This window comes from Lithobates pipiens, unplaced genomic scaffold, assembly GCF_037356315.1.
Source record: "Lithobates pipiens isolate NorthernLeopardFrog02 unplaced genomic scaffold, aLitPip1_a1.2 Scaffold_18, whole genome shotgun sequence".
In the NCBI taxonomy this organism is placed as follows: domain Eukaryota; kingdom Metazoa; phylum Chordata; class Amphibia; order Anura; family Ranidae; genus Lithobates; species Lithobates pipiens.
In genome coordinates, this window is record NW_027507758.1 from 282,606,374 (window position 1) to 282,627,562 (window position 21,189).

The 21,189-nt window shown below is 42.8% G+C and overlaps 1 protein-coding gene across 3 annotated transcripts in view; it reads left to right on the top strand.

Annotated features, from left to right (window-relative positions):
* The window catches only part of ROS1 (ROS proto-oncogene 1, receptor tyrosine kinase), a 259,981-nt gene that overhangs the window by 162,735 nt on the left and 76,057 nt on the right, over positions 1 to 21,189 (top strand). For all 3 annotated transcript variants that reach the window (XM_077487054.1, XM_077487055.1, XM_077487056.1), the window contains 8 exons: positions 48 to 280; positions 365 to 538; positions 4,456 to 4,630; positions 8,220 to 8,337; positions 14,266 to 14,450; positions 16,030 to 16,113; positions 16,187 to 16,319; positions 19,944 to 20,106. In XM_077487054.1, the coding sequence (XP_077343180.1) occupies positions 48 to 280; positions 365 to 538; positions 4,456 to 4,630; positions 8,220 to 8,337; positions 14,266 to 14,450; positions 16,030 to 16,113; positions 16,187 to 16,319; positions 19,944 to 20,106 (1,265 nt within the window). The remainder of the gene's footprint in view (positions 1 to 47; positions 281 to 364; positions 539 to 4,455; positions 4,631 to 8,219; positions 8,338 to 14,265; positions 14,451 to 16,029; positions 16,114 to 16,186; positions 16,320 to 19,943; positions 20,107 to 21,189) is intronic.

The window sequence follows — 21,189 nt, forward strand, 5'->3', positions numbered from 1 at the left end:
ATAAGTCTTGTGATTACTGACCTCTAATGTGAGTTATGTTTTCTTAGTTCCAGAAGCAGTTTCATTTATAAATGTGACAGTTTTATCAGATGCACAAGTTAATATAACTTGGGTAGAACCATCCAAGCCAAATGGTCCACTTGATTTAATCCGATACCAGATCAAAGTTGACAATTCACCTCCAAGTCCTTCTGTACCATTAAGACCAAGAGAATTTCCAGATGAAAAACTTTTGTGGACTTTTAAGAATCTTAAAAGTGGAACTAATCATCAATTCAAGGCAAGTTTACTTAGAATTTTAGAAAATAATTTGGTTTAAGAAATTTGCAATATATTAATCTGAGGTATTCATTTAATTAATCAGGTCCTTGCATTTCACCCAGATGAGAACTGGTACACTGAAAGTACTGCCGTTTATGCCAGAACATTTAAGTCACCTGCACCTCCACATAATATAGTTTCAGGGAATATCAGTTCAGTGATGGAATGGACAGCTCCTGAAGAGCCCATACAGGAATTCTGGTTTGAAGAAAATAAGGTGACTTTTTTTTTGTTTTTACTTCCTGTATTTATTTACTGTCAGCATGAATTGATAACTGATGCCTCCTCTGTAGTTCCATCTCCTGTGATCTCAGAGGGAGGCACAGAGAGTAGCACAGAGAGCGAGAGGTGAAGAAGAAGGGGACTTCCAATGGTAGCGCTGATCACAGAGTGTGGGAGAGAGAATGGAGCTTAAGGTCATGGCTGGATAAAGAGGTGGATAATGATGAATCTGTGTAAAGCGGCATTGTGTTGCACAGTGTGGTGGGGAGGCAAAGAGCCAGAGCATTGTGTGTATAAGGCAGCAGTGTGATCCAGGGGGGAGAGAGCAGAGAGCCAGAGCATTGTGTGTAGAAGCATGTAAAATTCATATTAGTGGTCTGCGGGATTATAAATTGTGAGTTTAGTGGTCCGAAAGGTTGGCGACCACTGATCTAAAATGTAATTTTGATTGACCTCAACCTTTTCATTCAATCTGTCATTAATCTGTAGAATAACTTTTTCCTACTCAATGTTTCATTCTGAGGATATGTTAATCTATGTGCCCCCCTGTCAATGACAGCTCCAGTCCCTACATTACAATCAGGAACCAGGGTGGCTCTCAATCATGTGATCACTATGTCAGCTATGACATAGTGATCTCATGAAGGTTGGAAGCTTTATTCACGAAAAAAGTATTCAGCTTGGAAACGCCACTTGAATCTGAAGGTGTGTCTCTGTGTAACAGTGTAATGGCTCAGAAACATGGGTGTACAATTTGCTGAATTCAGATCCATAACATATATGTAATTATTTTGTATGTAATTTATATATGTATGCATTTGTATGTAATTATATGCCATTTATTTGTATGCTATGGGCCCATTCACAATTGTCCACAGCAATTAGCTTTGTAAAAACAAAACTAGAAAAAATAAATTGTATTCACGGCTGTATTTGGACTGTAATGCTGTACTTGTTGTGTAATGTTACTCTAAAGCCGCGTACACACGGGGCGGACTGTCTGGCCAACTTAGTCCGTCAGACAATCCGACGGACAGTCCGTCATACTTTCGAATGAACGGACTTGCCCACACACACCACTTTTTGAGCGGACTAATATGGCGTACTAAGTCCGCCATACTATCCGCCCTACTTTTGAAATGAACGGACTCGCCCACACACACAGAGGAAAGTCCGCTCATTTCGAGCGCGTCTCCAGGTAGGCGGGGCCCGCGAAGGAGACGTCGCTGGCCCCGCTGCCTGGTATGGACTTAAAGGGGAACCCCAACGCCGAAAAAAATCGGCGTGGGGGTCCCCCCCAAGTCCACAACAGACCCTTGTCCGAGCACGCTACCCGGCCAGCCAGGAAAGGGGGGCGAGCGAGCGCCCCCCCCTCCTGAGCCGTACCAGGCCGCGTGCCCTCAACATGGGGGGGTGCCTTGGGGAAGGGGGGGCCGCGCGGCCCCCCCACCCCAAAGCACCTTGTCCCCATGTTGATGAGGACAAGGGCCTCTTCCCGACAACCCTGGCCGTTGGTTGTCGGGGTCTGCGGGCGGGGGGCTTATCTGAATCCGGGAGCCCCCTTTAATAAGGGGGCCCCCGGATACCGGCCCCCCACCCTATGTGAATGAGTATGGGGTACAATGTACCCCTACCCATTCACCTGTAAAATAAAAGTACAAAAAAAACACAACACACGAAATAAAATACTTTATTGCACAGCTCCGGGGGTCTTCCGTCTTCGGGGGTCTTCTCGCCGGACTCCTCCGTTATCTTCTTGTAGCTCTTTTGCTAGCGGAGGAGTCCGGCTTTCTTCCTCGCCGCCGGCCTCTTCTCCCGATTTCGGGGGTCTTGTCCCCCTCTTCGGTTCTTCTGCCGGGCCACCGCGCCTTCTTATAGCTCTTTTACAGGCGGTGGCCCGGTCTTCTGTCGCCGCCGTCGCCGCCGCCTTCCGTTCTTTTCTTCTCCAGGAGATGTTGCCTCGACGATCTCTCCAGCCGGAATGCCAGGGACGCACTGCGCGGCCACTTATATAGGGACAATGGGGCGGTGTCACATGGCTTTATGTCACATGGGTTGGTGTCACATGGTGACCCCGCCCCCTTACGATGTCATAGTCCCCATGTGACATCAACCCATGTGACCAACCCATGTGACATAAAGCCATGTGACACCGCCCCATTGTCCCTATATAAGTGGCTGCGCAGTGCGTCCCTGGCATTCCGGCTGGAGAGATCATCGAGGCAACATCTCCTGGAGAAGAAGAAGAAGAAGAACGGAAGGCGGCGGCGACGGCGGCGAGGAAGAAAGCCGGACTCCTCCGCTAGCAAAAGAGCTACAAGAAGATAGCGGAGGAGTCCGGCGAGAAGACCCCCGAAGACGGAAGACCCCCGAAGACGGAAGACCCCCGGAGCTGTGCAATAAAGTATTTTATCTCGTGTGTTGTGTTTTTTTTGTACTTTTATTTTACAGGTGAATGGGTAGGGGTACATTGTACCCCATACTCATTCACATAGGGTGGGGGGCCGGTATCCGGGGGCCCCCTTATTAAAGGGGGCTCCCGGATTCCGATAAGCCCCCCGCCCGCAGACCCCGACAACCAACGGCCAGGGTTGTCGGGAAGAGGCCCTTGTCCTCATCAACATGGGGACAAGGTGCTTTGGGGTGGCACCCCCCCATGTTGAGGGCACGCGGCCTGGTACGGCTCAGGAGGGGGGCGCTCGCTCGCCCCCCTTTCCTGGCCCGCCGGGTAGCGTGCTCGGACAAGGGTCTGTTGTGGACTTTCGGCGTTGGGGTTCCCCTTTAAGTCCATACCAGGCGGCGGGGCCAGCGACGTCTCCTTCGCGGGCCCCGCCTACCTGGATACCCACTCGAAATGAGCGGACTTTTCTCCGGGCGGGAAAAGTCCGCTCATTTCAAAAGTACGGCGGACTGGCACACACACGGGCGGATTGTCCGCCGAAATGCGAGTCCGACGGACAGTATTATGGAAATTCCGAAATACTTAGTCCGCCAGACTGCACGCTGAAAAAGTTCGCTGAAGCCCACACACGAGCGGACTGTGCGCTGAAATGTGTTTTGGCGGACTAAGTAGGCCAGACAATCTGCCCGTGTGTACGCGGCTTAAGGTTTACACCACATAAGTGACCCATTCAGAATTGACATGCAAACAATAGTGTGCAAAAAGTGGATGCTCAGGCACAAAATAGTTGCATCTCAACCAATACGGACATAAATGGAGGGAAGAAAAATAAAATTTTCTCAATTTCTCTGCATAAATAGAATAAATAGAATACCAAAAAAACTTATATGCATTATATGCTCTATGTAAAAATGATTGAAGTAGAAAAAGTTTGGTATAAAGTTTGGCATCAGCATGTGGGTTTCAATGACTTCTAGGAATGAAACATTGAAATGCCATAACAGAGGTAATTGTTAATAACTTAGAGCAGTGATTCTCAACCAGGGTTCCTCCAGATGTTGCTAGGGGTGCCTTCAGCATTGGGCAATTTCTGCCTCTCAAATAAGTTCCCACTCACACCATTGATCTTTTTAGCTATCTGTAAGGAGGTAATTCTTCCCTGACCACAAGTGTAAGGATCATTCCTCTCACTGACCATCATACTAATGTATCATGGGTTGTGGAGTTCTAATTTTTAGCAGGGGTTCCCCGAGACCAGAGAACTATTTGAAGGGTTCCTCAGTGTTGAAAAGGTTGAGAAAGGCTGACTTAGAGCATATTTTTGTAAGCAGTGAATGGGACATTTCATAGCTGCAAGGCTAGCTCACATTATACTAGTCAGGTTGTGATTGTGTGTTGGGGAATAAGATAAAAAATTAATGTGTTGCTTTTGTTGCAAATGATCTATCATTGTGTAACTTTTTCCAACATGCATTTGTTTTTCAATTATAACGTTGTGTTTTATAAATTAGATAAACTTACGAACCGGGTATAACCCTATGGATGTATCCTGCAGCACAGGCAGATCTATCTATATCTGCACAGCCATGGGACTTGTTCCCAATACTGATTACAACATACGCACCGCAGTGCTTTATACAACTGGAGCTCAAAGTGTGTCTAGTCCAGCAAACTTCAAGACTGCAGGTTGGAATCTCTTAAATGTAATGCTTTTAACTAACAGAGAATTTGTATTGTGAACCTCTTTGCTTGGAAGATTGACAGTAAAGTCTTTTCAAAATTGTAAATAAAATACCAGGGCATTTAAAGGCTAAGTTTATTGTTGTAAAAAAAAATTAATGCACATGTTTTTGCAGGAAAAAAAAAAAGTGTATTTATTTTAGCCTACAAAGCAAATACCCCTGCGATCGGTAGATCGCAGGTGCAATGCCAGGTTCCTGCAGACACTGCCTTCAGCTCTGTGCTTGTGCTCTGTATGGGCTGTCGGTTTCAAAAGCAGTCTATTGAAACTACAAGTCCATCTTCTGAGGTAGTTTATTCACAGATCACGTGGGTGGACAGCATGCTGTGCTGCTTTTAAATGTGACAGTGGCTGAAGGGGAGAGGAACCCCCACCCCCTGTCATTGGGGGGTTGTTCTGTGCTGAAACATGTTGCAAGTTACACTCTAAATAGGGGTGTAAAACATAATGTGTTCCAAAAGGTGAGCCTATCCTTTAACCCGTAATCCAGGAAAAAATTACAGCTATGACTCATCTCACTAATTATTGCATCTAACATGGATGCATGAATCTATCTGGTGATGGTGATTAGAGCGGTGCAGGCGGGGGGTGTCGGCACCCCTGTGCCCTTTATGGACGCACCGCCACTGGTCAGGACTGTCTTACTGGTGATTTACAGAGCATTTCATTGGGTGGATTCTTTAGCCTTTACGCAGCTACCACTGGCTAAGAAATCCACCGCCTGCTGTCCATTGCCAGCTATAAGGTAGGTGGACCTAATGGGGAACTAGTCTCCTAGAATTCCCCATCAGGGCCGTCTCCCTTCTGATTGACAGAGAAAGTCAGTGGGTCAATTCCATAGCTACTATTGGGCTGTCTAACGGCAATGGAATTCGCTCACTACTATCAATCGCAAGGGAAGCAGACCTGATGGGGAACTAGTCTTAAATTTCCCCATCAGGCGCCACCTACCCTACAACGAGACTTCCCAGCCTCCGACAATACATTTATGTATCTGTTCCCAACACATAAGTGCAACAACAAATGGAGGTGTGCTGGAAGTCAAAAGTGTGTCTATGATACTTTTTATGGATTTCAGGGAATGGGATTTATTAGGTTGTTTTACTAAAGAATGTTCATTTTGCATAGTGTATGTTCATATTGAAAAGTTATTGTTATTAAGTAGAATCTGTGTTCAAGTACATGGGTATTCAAAGTGAATACAACTTCTATATACCATATAAACTAACATTCACAAAATTAAACATTTAAACCATTTAGAACAAAGTAAGGCTTCTTTTGTTGTACTGTTTGTAAAAGTGCTTGTACCGTATTTTTCGGACTATAAGGCGCACGTAAAAGCCTAAATTTTCTCATAAAATCGACCGTGCACCTTATAATCCGGTGCGCCTTATATATGACCTGTTGACATGATGGCAAGCACCGAATTCGTTTTCTTCACTTGGGCTTTAACAGTATCTGTCAGATGGGCGCGCATGGAGTCACAGATCAATAGGGATGGAGATTCGTGGAAAAAGCCACCCGGTCTCTTACCGTAAACTGACGTACCGTAAACCTCTCTCAGGTTGTTCTACTGCGTGACTGATAGCCTTCAGTTTGAAATCCGCTTCGTAAGCATGTCTCTTAACAGGAGCCATTTTTGGGGCAGCGGGTATACCGTAGAAAATGAACGAATGAATGCGCACACCTCCTGACTAAGATGGCCGTAATGCCCAATCCAAGCAGTGCAGCTTCGTGAGCATTACGGCCATCTTAGTCAGGAGGTGTGCGCATTCATTCGTTCATTTTCTACGGTATACCCGCTGCCCCAAAAATGGCTCCTGTTAAGAGACATGCTTACGAAGCGGATTTCAAACTGAAGGCTATCAGTCATGCAGTAGAGCATGGAAATAGAGTAGCTGCGAGAGAATTCAACATTAATGAATCAATGGTACGAAAGTGGAGGAAGCAAGATGATGCCCTGCGCCAGGTAAAGAAGACCAAACTGAGTTTCCGAGGAAACAAAGCAAGATGGCCACGGTTGGAGGACAAAATTGAACAGTGGGTTATTGAACAGAGAACCGCAGGTAGAAGCGTCTCTACTGTCTCTATTCGACTCAAAGCAACAGCGATCGCACGCGACATGGAGATCAACGACTTTCGAGGAGGTCCCTCTTGGTGCTTCCGTTTCATGAAAAGGCGGAATCTCTCTATCCGCACAAGAACCACTATGTCACAGCAACTGCCAAAGGATTACGAAGAAAAGCTGGCCATTTTCCATACCTACTGCAAGAACAAGATCAATGAACAGAAAATCCGACCAGAGCACATCACCAACATGGACGAGGTCCCCCTTACCTTTGATATCCCTGTAAACCGTACTGTCGAGAGAACAGGGACCAGTACGGTATCTATACGCACTACAGGAAACGAAAAGTCATCCTTCACTGTAGTTCTCGGTTGCCAGGCTAATGGCCAGAAACTACCACCCATGGTAATTTTCAAGAGGAAGACTCTGCCAAAAGAAAAGTTTCCGGTTGGCATCATCATCAAGGCTAACCCGAAGGGCTGGATGGACGAGGAGAAGATGAGTGAGTGGCTGAGAGAGGTTTACGTCAAGAGACCGGGTGGCTTTTTCCACGAATCTCCATCCCTATTGGTCTGTGACTCCATGCGCGCCCATCTGACAGATACTGTCAAAGCCCAAGTGAAGAAAACTAATTCGGTGCTTGCCATCATTCCAGGTGGATTAACCAAAGAACTGCAGCCACTAGATATAGGTGTCAACAGGTCGTTTAAAGTTAAACTGCGAGCTGCGTGGGAGCATTGGATGACAGAAGGCGAACACACATTCACCAACACAGGGAGGCAACGCCGGGCGAGTTACGCCACTATCTGCCAGTGGATCGTGGATGCCTGGGCGAAGGTATCAGTCACCAGTGTAATCCGAGCTTTCAAGAAGTCCGGAATTATCACTGAACAGCTAAGTACCGGTACCGATGACAGCAACGAGCCTGACTCGGATACTGATGAGAATGATGAGAGGGATACGGGCGTGCTTGATGCCGAAATCGCCCAATTGTTAAACTCAGACACTGAAGATGAAGAATTTGATGGATTTGCGGGAGAAGAATAAAGTGAAAAAGTGAGTGTCTGGTTTTGTACGGTATTCACCGGTAACTGAACAGTGTTAATAGTTATTGAAGAATAAAGTGAAAAAATAATTGTCTGGTTTTGTATTTAATTGAACAGTGTTAAGAGTTATTGTTATAGACCATTTTATGGTTATTGCTAAAGAGTTGAATAAAATTTGACTTACAGTACCGCATCCGAGTTGTGTTTCATTAAATGCGCCTTATAATCCAGTGCTCCTTATAGTCCGATGCGCCTTATATATGGAAATATCCATTATATTAGCCGGTCGTTGCTAGTGCGCCTTATAATCCGGTGCGCCTTATCGTCCGAAAAATACGGTACATTAGTTTACAATAGACACGTTTTTCTTTACCATTGGGAACAAATATAGAATACAATCTTCTATCTGTTGCTTTTCAGCTGGGGTCCCAGGCAAACCAGGAGTTCCACAGAGTGTTCCTGGAGATAAAAGCACCATCCAGTGGAAGATGGGTGACGAAAATGGAAGTAACCTGACTTATAATATATTAGAGTATAGGTAATAATACCTGTATGGACTTATTTTTAGAAGGGAATGCAGCTGCCAGATTTTACATTTAATTGCTGCTTAAAGTAGGCATGTCACACATCTTAGCTATTTAAACTAAGAATCCATGCCATACAGGAACTGTTTGTAAGGGCTTGGTAGCCCACTTTTATTAAAACGGTAGAAAGCAAAATAGCAGTCCAATATAAGGGTTCCTAAGCAGGGAATATTCTCCAGCTTCAGCAGAATATAAACACTGGAAAAATCAGAGCCACTTGGCCCATACACTCACTTAGCTTCAACAGCAGTTCTACGCTGCACCTCTTACCAGTCTCACTTACTATACTGTCCAGCTATCTCTCCTGGATACTTGGCTTTCTAGCCTTTAGTCACAGCGCCCCACTGCATGGCCCACCTCTGGCCTATGGATTGGGGTTCTCCTGACACCCCAATAGGAGCCAACCTGACTCCTAAAAATGAGATCCTCTTGGCTTCTGGCTGGGCCCTCTGACCCCTCGATAAGACCTTCCATCTCCCCCACTGGGAGCAGTCTCCAAACTGGAAGCTCTGAGCTATCCTCCGACCTGGAATATAATGGCCTTGCACACCTGTGCACTCAACCAGCTTGCAGGTGTCTAGCAAAACCCTGACACAGGATTGAATGTTCTGATCCAGAACTACACAATCTGTAGTCAGGGTCTGGTCTGGAATGTAGCAAACACTAGTCTGGAACGTCTCATTTACCCGAAATGCGAATCTTGTATACAGTATATATCTCTGTAAATCAGTAAACGGTATATAGGCAGAGGAGTCATTATGCAAATCTCAACTTACCCCATAAAAATTGAGTTTGATCCAACGCCATCACAGGTTCAGTTTGAACTGCTTAGGTATGTGACAAGTCTACTTTAAAGCTAAAACAAATGACATATACTATTACTGTTTAAAAATTACATTAGCAAAATACAAAAATGTGTTCAGTCATGTAATTTTATCCAAATCGATAAAAAAAATCATTTTTCAGAATTGTTTATAGTTAGCATGTCAATACTGCTCTCCATGACAAGTGCAGCAAGATTTAACTCTACCCTATGACATCTTTTTATTACTAGATGTCCAAATTAGTTCTAATGGGGCGTACATATGGTCAGAATTTCCAACAGAAAAAGTCAGATGGGAGCTTTTGGTATTCCGACCCTGTGTATGACTTTTTCTGTCGGAATTTCCAATGGACTTAGATATAGAACATGTTCTAAATTTTTCCATCTGAGATGCAGATGGAGATTATCCTGTTGGCAAGTCCGACTGTGTGTACGTGGCATAAGTTTCCTGTGGCTGCAGCAGAAATGAATTCAGAAGTTCAACTTTCTAGAGGCAGAAACACAAGACTAGTTTAAATGTATAAGGCTCCTTAACCTGCTGTGTACAATTTGTAAGATACCTCAATAATAGTACCCTTTTAAAATGATCTTCCAAGTGGTCACATGACTGCAAAGCTCTGAAGAGTATGTCTATTGATGCAGCTGGTGGGCGGTAACTCTCTGAACTTGATAACACCTTAGCACAATGGAGACCGGTGAGGTCGGTATTATGATGTCACTGGATTCAGTGCTGTTGTCGGGCATGTACAGATAGGCACACCCACCAAAGCATTGTTTGAAAAAAAAAAAAGATATTTGAGAGTCATTAAAACTGTATAAAGTAAGTATAAGGGCAGTGGGGAGGTAATGTTTAAAATGTGGATTTTTGTTGGCCTTTCCTTCTACTTTAATCTGAAGAATTAGGAGGAAAGATAGGTATTCTGGGTTATATTTTGTGATTAAAATAAGCTGTAAGAAAAGGCAGGCAAGCTGCTGGCTTACCTGGTACATAGTGAGGATAGACCCCCAGTGGTCATCACGCTACATGGGCCGGAGGGCCATCAGATAACAGATCCCCAAAGAGTGACTGCTAGATTTAGAGACTTCTTTGCAGATTTATACAAGACAATGACTACAGACCCAACGGACCAGAGAACGGCCTTCTTACGTAGCATTACCCTCCCTCAACTGACAACAGACCAGGTTGACCTTCTTGAGGCGCCCCTCACTACAGACGAAATAGCCACGGCCATAGCCAGCTTTGCCAGATCCAAATCCCCTGGTTCAGACGGTCTCCCAATCGAGTTCTATTCTCAGTACAGTGAACTACTTACCCCGAAACTGCTCACGCTATACAACCACCTGTTTGAAAACTTTTCCTTACCACCATCCATGAGAGAGGCAGTAATAGTGCTCATTCCCAAACCAGGGAAAGACCCGGGATATCCGGAATCATATCGTCCAATCTCCCTACTCCAGGTAGACATAAAAGTTCTCGCCAAGGTACTATCCTTGAGATTGAACAAAGTTATCCTGTCCTTAATACATGTCGACCAGGCGGGATTCATGCCGGGTCGCAACACATCCTTTAACCTACGCAAATTGTTCATCAACCTACAGGCTACACACATGGAGGCAGGATCTAGGGTGGTGGTGACTTTAGACACGGCGAAAGCCTTTGATTCGGTGGAATGGGAGTACTTATGGAAATGTCTGGAGGGGTATGGCTTCGGCCCTAAATTCATCAAATGGGTACAATTGATGTATCAGTCGCCCACAGCCAGGGTAATGGCGAACGGATGGCCCTCCGAGCAGTTTGACCTCACCAGGGGCACAAGGCAGGGCTGCCCTCTCTCGCCATTGTTATACGCCCTGGCTGCTGAGCCACTAGCCATATCCATCCGGAATAATCCAGAAATCAAGGGACTATGCTCAGGTAATCTGACTGAAAAAATTAGTATGTACGCGGATGACACCCTTTTATACCTAGCAGATCCGGGTTCCTCCTTGCGGGTGGCACTGCATACAATCGAACAATTTGGGACCTTCTCTGGTTTAAAAATTAACTGGGAGAAATCGCAAATATTACCAATAGACAGTTTCCCACCAACCGAGTCACAGGCCAGTCTGCCACTTCAGAGAGTTAGTACCATCAAATATCTTGGGATCCATGTATCCAGAATGTCGACAGACTTTGTACGTCTCAATATTGAACCCCTCACATCCTATGTAAAAACTAAGCTGAGGACCTGGGCTCGTTTGCCACTGGGGGTGTGGGGCAGAATAAACTTAATTAAAATGGTTCTACTTCCCAAAGTATTATATGTGATGTGGCACTCCCCGACATACTTACCTTTGAAATACTTCAAGACTCTAGAAGCTCTCCTCAAATCTTTCGTATGGGGTCCTAACAGACACAAACTGGCATGGCAGACGCTAAAAAACCCACCTGACCTGGGAGGCATGGCACTACCAGATTTCAACCTATACTATATTTCGTCCCAATTATCACAACTATACCACATTGACAAGACAGACAGGGAGCGGTTCCTCCAGCTGATGTGCCCCAAGTGGGCCAGATGCACTAAAGACCCTATTTATGCGATAACAATAAACACCGGAAATACTGATTTGAGGACTGGTGAACTGGCCCTGCTGCGTCAATACAGACGCATATGGGACATTGCCTCCGCTAAACTAGAGATTCCCCAATATAACGACTTCACCCCGTTATGGCACAACAAGGTCCTACCTGAATTCTTGCAAATTCCTGATGTAGATTGCTGGTCCACCTATGGAATCTTCTATCTCCAACATTTACTTACCAATGGGACTCTAAAAACCTTCCACACACTCCAAGTGGAGTACAATCTTCCCAATCATATGTTTTTTAGATATCTGCAAGTCAAACATGCAATCCGCACTCAATTCCCGTTGTCCCCCCCTAAGCCCACTTCAAATGTCGCTATGGCAATCATCAAAAACACTGATCCTCAAAAACGAATTTCAGCCTTCTACAATCTGCTTTCCACCCCAGTGGCAACTAAAATAGCTTATGGACTTAAACCTCGCTGGGAAAGGGCGGTGGGACCTATCGAGGACGGGGAATGGGAGGAAGCTCTGGAATTCTGTAAGACAGTTTCCCCAAAACTGTCGGACAGGCTGACTCAAATTTACATACTCCATCAAGCGTACCTTACCCCCCTCAGGGTTTCCAGGTACAGAGGCTCCCAGTCCTCCTTGTGCCAAATGTGCGGAAGGGAGACAGGAACATTCATTCACTTACTGTGGTCATGCCCCAAAGTACAGGGACTATGGACACAGATTGTAAGATTCCTCCATGACGAAATGGGCTCTCCAGCCACGCTGGACCCAAAAATGTGCCTTTTAGGACTCTTGCCAGACTCGACCGACAGGTACATGAAGACATTTCTACACGAGACTTTATTCACAGCACGAAAGACCATAGCTCGGAAATGGATGAGGACTTGTCCCCCGAGCATTGCAGAATGGAAAGCAGAAATAAACAACACCCTCCCCTACAAAAAATTTATATACACCAATAGGGGTTGTCCTGAGAAATACTACAAAATTTGGGACAGGTGGCTGCAGGAGTCTAGCACTTGTTCATAGCCGGTCTATGCACAATACATAGTAATGTAAATGACAAGTAGATCCTCCGGCCTCTGGGTAGTGAAGTAGCCCAAACCACTGACACAAGGTACCTTTTGGCTTTAGTTATTTCATGCATAAAACGTGATGTGACATTGACGATTTGAGATGGTTATACAATTGTTATCTGAGGAGCTGTATGATCTGTAGCATTTTTGTAACTGTAATCTGTAACATGTATGCACTGTGAATCGAAATAAACCTGGTTGATTTAAAAAAAAAAAATAAGCTGTAAGGCTCGAGGATAGGTTCAGTTAGAATATTAAAGTGGTTATAAACACCCCACATTTACCCAGTGAAGTGAACAGCCTCAGATGATGCACAGAGATTAAACAAATCCTCCTACATAAGTTTTAACTTGTATATCTGCTGTCTTCTCCATTCTACAATCTTTGGAATGTACAGATTGTGTTACAAATCTTTCTGGCTCTTTCAGCAGTGGGTGGGGAGTCTGGGCTTACACTGTGTGAGAGCTGATTAGAAGAAAGGCACACAATCCCCCTTCACATAGGCAGGAACCACGGAACATGCAGAGCTGTAGTTCCAGACAGACAATCTCTCTGCTTATCTACCTCTAAGCTCCCTCCCGACACAAATTTTCAGTTGCTGTTATCTCATGTGTCATAGAACTTTTCAGAAGTCTCTGAAGACTCAGAAGAGTCTTTTCAGAAGACTCTGCTAATAACAAAGCAACAAAGCACCAGAGAGAAATGACACTTAGAGCTTTGGAGAGAGATAAGTAAACACTGCAGATATATACGCTTAGGTCAACTGTCATGAATGCGGTTTGCAACCATTTTAAGTTAAAGTGGAAGTAAACCCTCTTATTGTTTGCAGCCAAGGAAGTTTCCATCTTGGCCTCTGTTTGATCTTCAACTGCTATGAGCCAGCACACGTGATCAGTTATGATACCAGCCATTGGATGATTTAACAGTTTGGTTGAGAGCAAAACCAATGTGACAGCCTTCCCGGCATGCCGGGAATGTAACTGTTTTTTGAAACTAAATTGATGGGTTTACCTCCACTTTAAGGGGTACATTAAGGTTAGAGGCCAAGTATACTTGGTCAAACACTTTATTCAATACTGTTTTTGGGCCCAACCAGTGCAGAAAACTACTAGTGTTGGGCTAGCAGTGCTAAAAAACAATTTACCACCTATATATGTAATTAATTTAAAAAATAATATTGATGTATAGCTTCTGTCACTTGCTACTTTAAGCAAAAATATATATTTTTCATTGCAATGTAGTGTTTTGGTTTTTCTCTATAAGGCAAACATGTCCTGGTACCTACTAATTGGAATATCTATGGATATCAATCTTCTTCCTTTATTATTTATTTGTAAATTTGATTTCTTTAGTTAATCATTTTGATGACAACTCTGTTTGCCAATTGCATGTATTTTTAGGAAGGTGTCTTCTGGTGCCAAAGTGACAGAGCCATGGATGCTGGCATACAATGGCTCTTGCAGTAACATTTGCATATGGAAGTCTAGGACAATGAGTGGAACATTCCAATTCAGAGCAGTAGCAGCCAACCTTATAGGGCTCGGAGATTTCAGCGACACTAGTGAAAATATTTTGTTACATAAAGGTTTGTTTTTACTTACTAATACTAAATCACAATTGAAAACAAACTACTGTACTCTAGTCATGTTTTAATACTTTTGAAAAATTAAAATGTAAAGATGTTTTATCAGTTGATCACCTTATCTTTGTGCACTCTGTTTTTGCTTAAAATAATTTACTAAGAGATTCAAATTTGTAATGTGCTTCAAGTTCTGAGACTATATACAAAATATATAATTCTAAATGCAGAATTTAAAATTGTGATTCCAGCTGGAAACGAGCATCAGTAAAATGCAATAAAGTGTTTGTTATCCCAACACTTCCTATTCCTGATCCCCTTGATGTCTTATTAAAAACTGATCACGCTAAGCAGGAGAACACATTGTGGTCAGTTCCCTAACTATGCTGGGAACTCAATGTCCCATCCTCTGATGATCAGACTTGTCTTGATATGCCCCCGCTGTACAGCTATTCATTGGAAATCTCAGGGTGCTGATGCTTCTCCTCCCCCCCAGCGCTTATGCAGCAGAGAACAGAGGGGATGTGATCACTTATAAAAAAAGGAAAAAAAGTAACTACAATGTTTCTTTTTATATCTATACAAAAAATGTTTTTCATTTAATTTCTATTTTAAACTGAATGGGTTGTTTTACAAGGTGATTGTTTACAATCACTTTAAATAATTAGTAAGTTCTTTTAGAAACTTTAACTGTACAAACTTTAAGAAACTTTAACTGTACTCTTCACTTAGCACAAATCAAGTGTTCTACAGCAGAGCTAAGGTCAGTATAAACAGGGGCATGTTTATTCTAGCAAGTTTAAATTAAATTTTTTTCCTTTAGAAATGTCATTACTGCTGCAACATGTTCTACACATTGCACATATGCGCCACTATACAGGCAGACTAAGGGGACCCCCCAGGCACGATATTTAAAGGAATATTACATTTTTATTATTTCACTTTAAGCATCATTAAAATCACTGCACCTGAAAAAATGGAAAGAAGCTTCCAGTCATGGCACTCGCTTGTGAAGAAATGGCAAGGGGGGCATTTCTGCAATGCGCATGCGCCAATGACATTATGGGCACAAAACACAGTAAATATCTCCTAAATGGCGCACGTTATGAGATATTTACAGTACCTATAGCTAAGCCTTATTCTAGGCTTACCTATAGGTAAAACTTCCACAGGGAGGTTTACAAACTCTTTAAGCTTGACACTTAAACCTTTTGTGAACTTTTCAATTACTACTGGGGTTGTGGTTACATTTGTTCTTACTGTGTAATTTACAGTATCTCACAAAAGTGAGGGCCTCGTTCTAAGGTAAGTATTTCATAATGAGCTAGTATGCGGTGCATACTAGCTCATTATGCCTTTTCCTTTGCAGGTGGGAAAAAAAAAACCACATCAGCGGCTTTACAACCGCTTTAATGGTTCTTGGTAAATATGAGAACAGCTTAGCTGCCCCAATTTTAGCCATGGCTGTTGGGAAGTATGTATTTATTGTATAAATTTTTTGCATTTGTGTGTACCATGGCAGAAGGTTTTTGTCTCTTTGTATATATTCATATATATTTTTTTTTTTTCGTTTTTCTTTTCTCAGAGAATGGTTCTTCCAATGTGGTTGCAATAGTTGTTGGCTGTGTTTTAGGCCTACTTTTGGTTTTGCTTCTGGTAGCTGCCATTGGTATGTACAAATGAAAGTTATATTGTTTGATATTAGGGTGGGGAAGCTTTTATTAATACTTTTTCCTTTGTAGCGTACTGGAAATCCAAGCAGAAGTCTATTGACAAGAAAGATGACATATTTATTATTTATGAAGACAAACAACTTGCTAAACTTCGAGGGTTATCCTATGCAGTTGGCTTGGCAAATGGATGTTATGCTGTCAGGTAAACAGTGTAATTAGAATTTATATGAAATGTTTGTTTGTTTTGAGGGCATGCGGCCTGGTACGGTTCAGGGGGGTGCTCACTCATTCCCACCCCTTTTCCCGACCGGCCGGGCTTCGTGCTTGGATAAGGGTTTGATATGGATTTTGGGGGACCCCCATGCCAATTTTTTTGGTGAAGGGGGTTCCCCTTAAAAGCCATACCAGAAATAAGGGTCTGTTATCGTCTGAGGGGGAACCCCACGCCAATTTTTTTTTTCATTTTGGTGGGGGTTCCCCTTCATCCTCGGCACACGAGACGCACCACAAGTCGGATCATGATGATCGGACTTCTGGTGCGACTTCTATTCAAATCAATGGGCTTTCATAGGGAACCATTGCTTTTGAATAGAGGCAGAGAAATGCGGCTAAAAGCTAGCGCCGCTAAACGTGCATTAACGGCATTGCAAAACACTGATAAAATCGCGTTTTAAAAGCAGCCTTTTCCTGCCAGCAATCCGACGTTCAGAACGGCCATTTATGAGCTCCAGTGTGACTTGGCAACATCCACAGGCATTTTAACTCTTCAATAAGACACAGATGTTGAATCTAACATAATTTAATTTCCACCAATTGCTGTACAGAAGATGCTTTTCCAGTCTTCTGAAGTGTAAGAAGACAATGACTTTCTGTAACCCTGTCTCTGTGAATAACTAACACTGACTGAGAGAACATGGAATAAATGGGGGGGGGGGGGGGGGGGTTGGATAACAATATCACAAAGTAAACAAGTTGAAGTGGCCAGAAACTGCCACTAGATGACAGCATGCTACTAAAGAATGATAACCTAATGCAGGTTAATGCGAAACATACTAAATACATGAGAGCGGGGCGAAACACCCTGCAATATGAAATCATATATGTTGATGGGCCATAGATGCACTTGGGTCCTATGTAGTAACATCTCGCAGCATTTTTGTGAATTCAGTGTTAGCCCTGCCCAGTTTTCTTTTTCTAAACTATTGAATCATGTCCCTACTTTTTATGTTCACAACAAAAAGACTAATTGCTCTGTATTTCTAAATTATAACTTCAAAGGCTAATCAGGCTCATTGAGTTAACACAGAAATGTGGACAGTACACAGGGCAGCTCTGAATTTCAAAGATTAATATGTATTCTACAAGAGCCAGATTCAGTTAAGGTGTACCTAAACCCAAAAGCAAAAAAGTAATTTATTGCAGCATACCAATCCTTATATGTGGTGGCTGCATTTGTTTTGTTTTTTTAGGCTTTTTTCTCTACTTTCACCTATTGATCCAGCCAGTAAGTCAATAATGCTATACAGTAGATCTGGATTTAAAAAAGCAAAGGAAAAAACAAGAAAAGACAAATAAAGAAAAACTTAATGCATTGAGAGCCCCATTCAGAAAACCCCTATGTTCATGATCTATTATGCATATTTATGCACTTCCTGGTATTGTACCTAAAATGTGTCTAAATCTAAGAACACAAATACAATGTAATGTGTATTACCAATCCTTAGATGTTGTGGTGTTTTCCTTTATTTTCACCCTGTAATTCCCTGTCTACTATCAATGCTTGGCAATGCTTCCTCACTACCAGGGGCGGACTGACAACTCATGGGGCCCCCAGGCAATAGGAGATTATGGGGCCCCTGGGCAATAGAAGATTATGGGGCTCCCGGGGCAATAGGAGATTATGGGGCCACACAGTATACACACACACACACACACACACCCACACACACATACAGTATACACACACAGACACATATTGTCCCTGGTTTTATTGAAGCTGGCAACCCTGATGGGGCCCCCTAATGGCATGGGGCCCTCGGGCAGTGCCCGAGTGCCCCAATGGTCAGTCCACCCCTGCTCACTACTATCTATCTATTGGGGAACAACATTGTCATTCTAGGACAGAAACCATGTTGAGACTATTCAATATACCCCCTCCTTATCTCCATAACCTAGGAGTTCAAAGAGGTGAAATTGGTTGAGCTGAAATATTGCAAAGTGCTCAGGAACAAGCTCACTGGATCTCTGGCAAGATCCACAGGTATTTTTGCCCTTGCCAAACAGATATAAAAAATAGGTTGCACATATTTATATATGTTCAACATATCTGACTGGCCAAAAAGGTGCAAATTAAAGACGTTTTTTTCCTTTAGGGTTTATGTAATTTTTAACAGGAGAAGTTGCTTCACATTTTACCATGTTTTTACTATGTAGCAATCACCAAAAATACAACATTTTCTTTCCATGCTGTACTGGTCTTTACCGTCTTGCAACCTCAGCACCTGGCCCTTATGATGCTCCAAGAGGTCCTGACTAGGGATAAGCCAAACTGCTCTGGGTTCTGTTTGAGCTGGTTTTTTAATATAAAATGCATTAGGTCCCCCTAAAAATTCATACCAGACTCTTAATCTGAGGATACAGCCTGACGGGCCAGGAAAGAGGGGAGGGTATGAATCCCCCTGAAACATATAGGTCACATGTCCTTAACATTCATGTTTATGAAAACAAGGGTCTTTCAATACAACCATGGCCCAGTGGTTGTGGGGGTCCCGTAGAGAGGTTACTTATCCAAATCTGGAGGACCTCTCTAAAAATAAAGGAGCCCCGGATAACCCCCCATGTGAATGAGTAGGGGTACGTAGTACCTCTACTCGTTCACAAAATGAAACAAACTAAAAATAAAGACATCCAAATGTTTGTCAAGTCCTTTATTAAAAAATAAAAAATCCCCCCAAAAAGACCCTCGTAAATCCATTGTCACAATGCCAGCCACCAACTCAACAATATTAGAAACCTGGCAGACACATGACCGATCCATACAGTACTGCTTGCCAAATGACAGCTCCTTGAGCTGTCATCAGCTATAAAAGGGAATAGGCATACATCATCAACCAAATATGAAGCGTGACCATATTTGGGCAGTGGTGTCACCACTATCCCCACCCCTTTTTTTATGTGAGTGGTGATTCCTGGCTATGTAAGCCAATGTAACGGTGAAGGCAGTGACTGCTAGAGACACAGTGGATACCGACATCTGACAGAACCATTGATTGACAGTGAGAATCTGCCATATATAGAGGCAGTATTAATACTGTTTCTATATATGATACACAGCTCCCACCAAACCAGGGGCCAAATGGGTAGAAGTTTGGGCTTTCATCTGCTATTTCTAAGCCTGGACCAGAGAGCAGTAATCCTTCAAATATTGGAGAACAACTTTTATCCCTGGATTTGGAGAACCCAAATTAAATTGCAGTGAACCAGAAGCCTGCAATTGGTTATTAACCTTCATAATGGTGACATCAAGCATGAGAGCACCTAGAGATAGAATGGTTATTCCTGTGGCTGTGAATAATAGCCCATTTATATATAAAATGATTGTTTCTTTTTATTTATTATTGATTTTGAAGAAGCCTTTTGTTTTTCTGCTGTTTAACAATATGGGATAATTTGGGACTAGCATGTGTTCACTTCAGAAACCTAATCAGATTCTGGGGAAAGTTCTGAGCATTCATTCTTGAAAACAACTTTTAGAGTTTGTGCTGATCACTGATTAGTATAACAATTGATTCTGTATAATCAGCAGTTTTGACACCATTTTTTTCAGTACTTTGCCAACAAAAAGTGAAATGGAGAACTTGCCTAGCTTTCCTCGGGAGAATTTAACCCTCTGTGATTTCTTGGGAAGTGGAGCCTTTGGTGAAGTGTATGAGGGAACTGCTAAGGATATTCTAGGGCCTGGGACTGGGACCAGCAAAGTAGCAGTCAAGGTATTACAAACAGAAGTTGTAGAATCTGCAAAGATTTTAATTTACATTTAGATTTTGGAAAAAAATATATTTTTTGTTGCTCGAATAGAAAACAGTCTACCTTTTAATAAAGCAAATTTGCAGCTTATAATTATAATTTTTTACATGCAGTACAGATTGGAGATATGGAATGGACAGATATAGAATTTCTATTTCTACATTTTTCCTTTGGTTAACAAATAAAAGTGTCACTAGAGCACTAGGCACTAGGTACTGTATACATATTATATCACCTTAGCAAAATGAGCCACAAGTTTGCTGGCTACCTGCCATGTGGATAATTGTTTGTCCTATAAGAATGGAGCACAAAAAAGTAGTCCATTCTTTGAGCTGGGTGATGGTGGATACTCGCCTCTTCTGCTTCTCATTGATCCACTGATGGTACAGCAGAGGTTGCTGACGAATGGTGCTTTTACAGTGCAGATTGTTGACCAGGTTGTGATGTCTAACTTGGATGACTGTAACACAAGGCCCGCTGCACAGCATTTCTTGGTAGCAATAAACAACTGATATGTAAAACAATATATTTCAGCAGTATGTTTATCTCTATGCCCAGAGTCCAGCTTTATATTTTAGACACATGAATTTATACTGTGGCTTCAGGTTGTAGAATTACATGAAGCCTATGTGAAGAAAATACAATAAGCGATATTGCTGAACTCACCTTTTAAAATGATAGCTGGCAGGTTGTTATGCAGCTCTTTCTGAAATACTGGCCCAGAACAAGTATGCAGTCTTTACTCTAAATTCACCATCTGCATGCCTATTCCAAGTTAATGATTCAGAAAGTATTGAAACCATAAACAATGAAGCAACTAACATTTTATCGGTGGCAGGTTCCATAGTCATTTAAGTTTCCCTTAATACACTTCACAGAAATTCATTGTAGTATTGGTGCATGGAATTGAAGACAAGGCAACACTTTCTTTTAACTAGTGAGATAATTAACCAAAAAGAGTATGCAACTCTCCTAGAAGCCAAAGCTTCAGTTCTGTAATAAAAAAATTTTCAGGATGGAGCCAGCAACAGACTTTGGGGGTTATT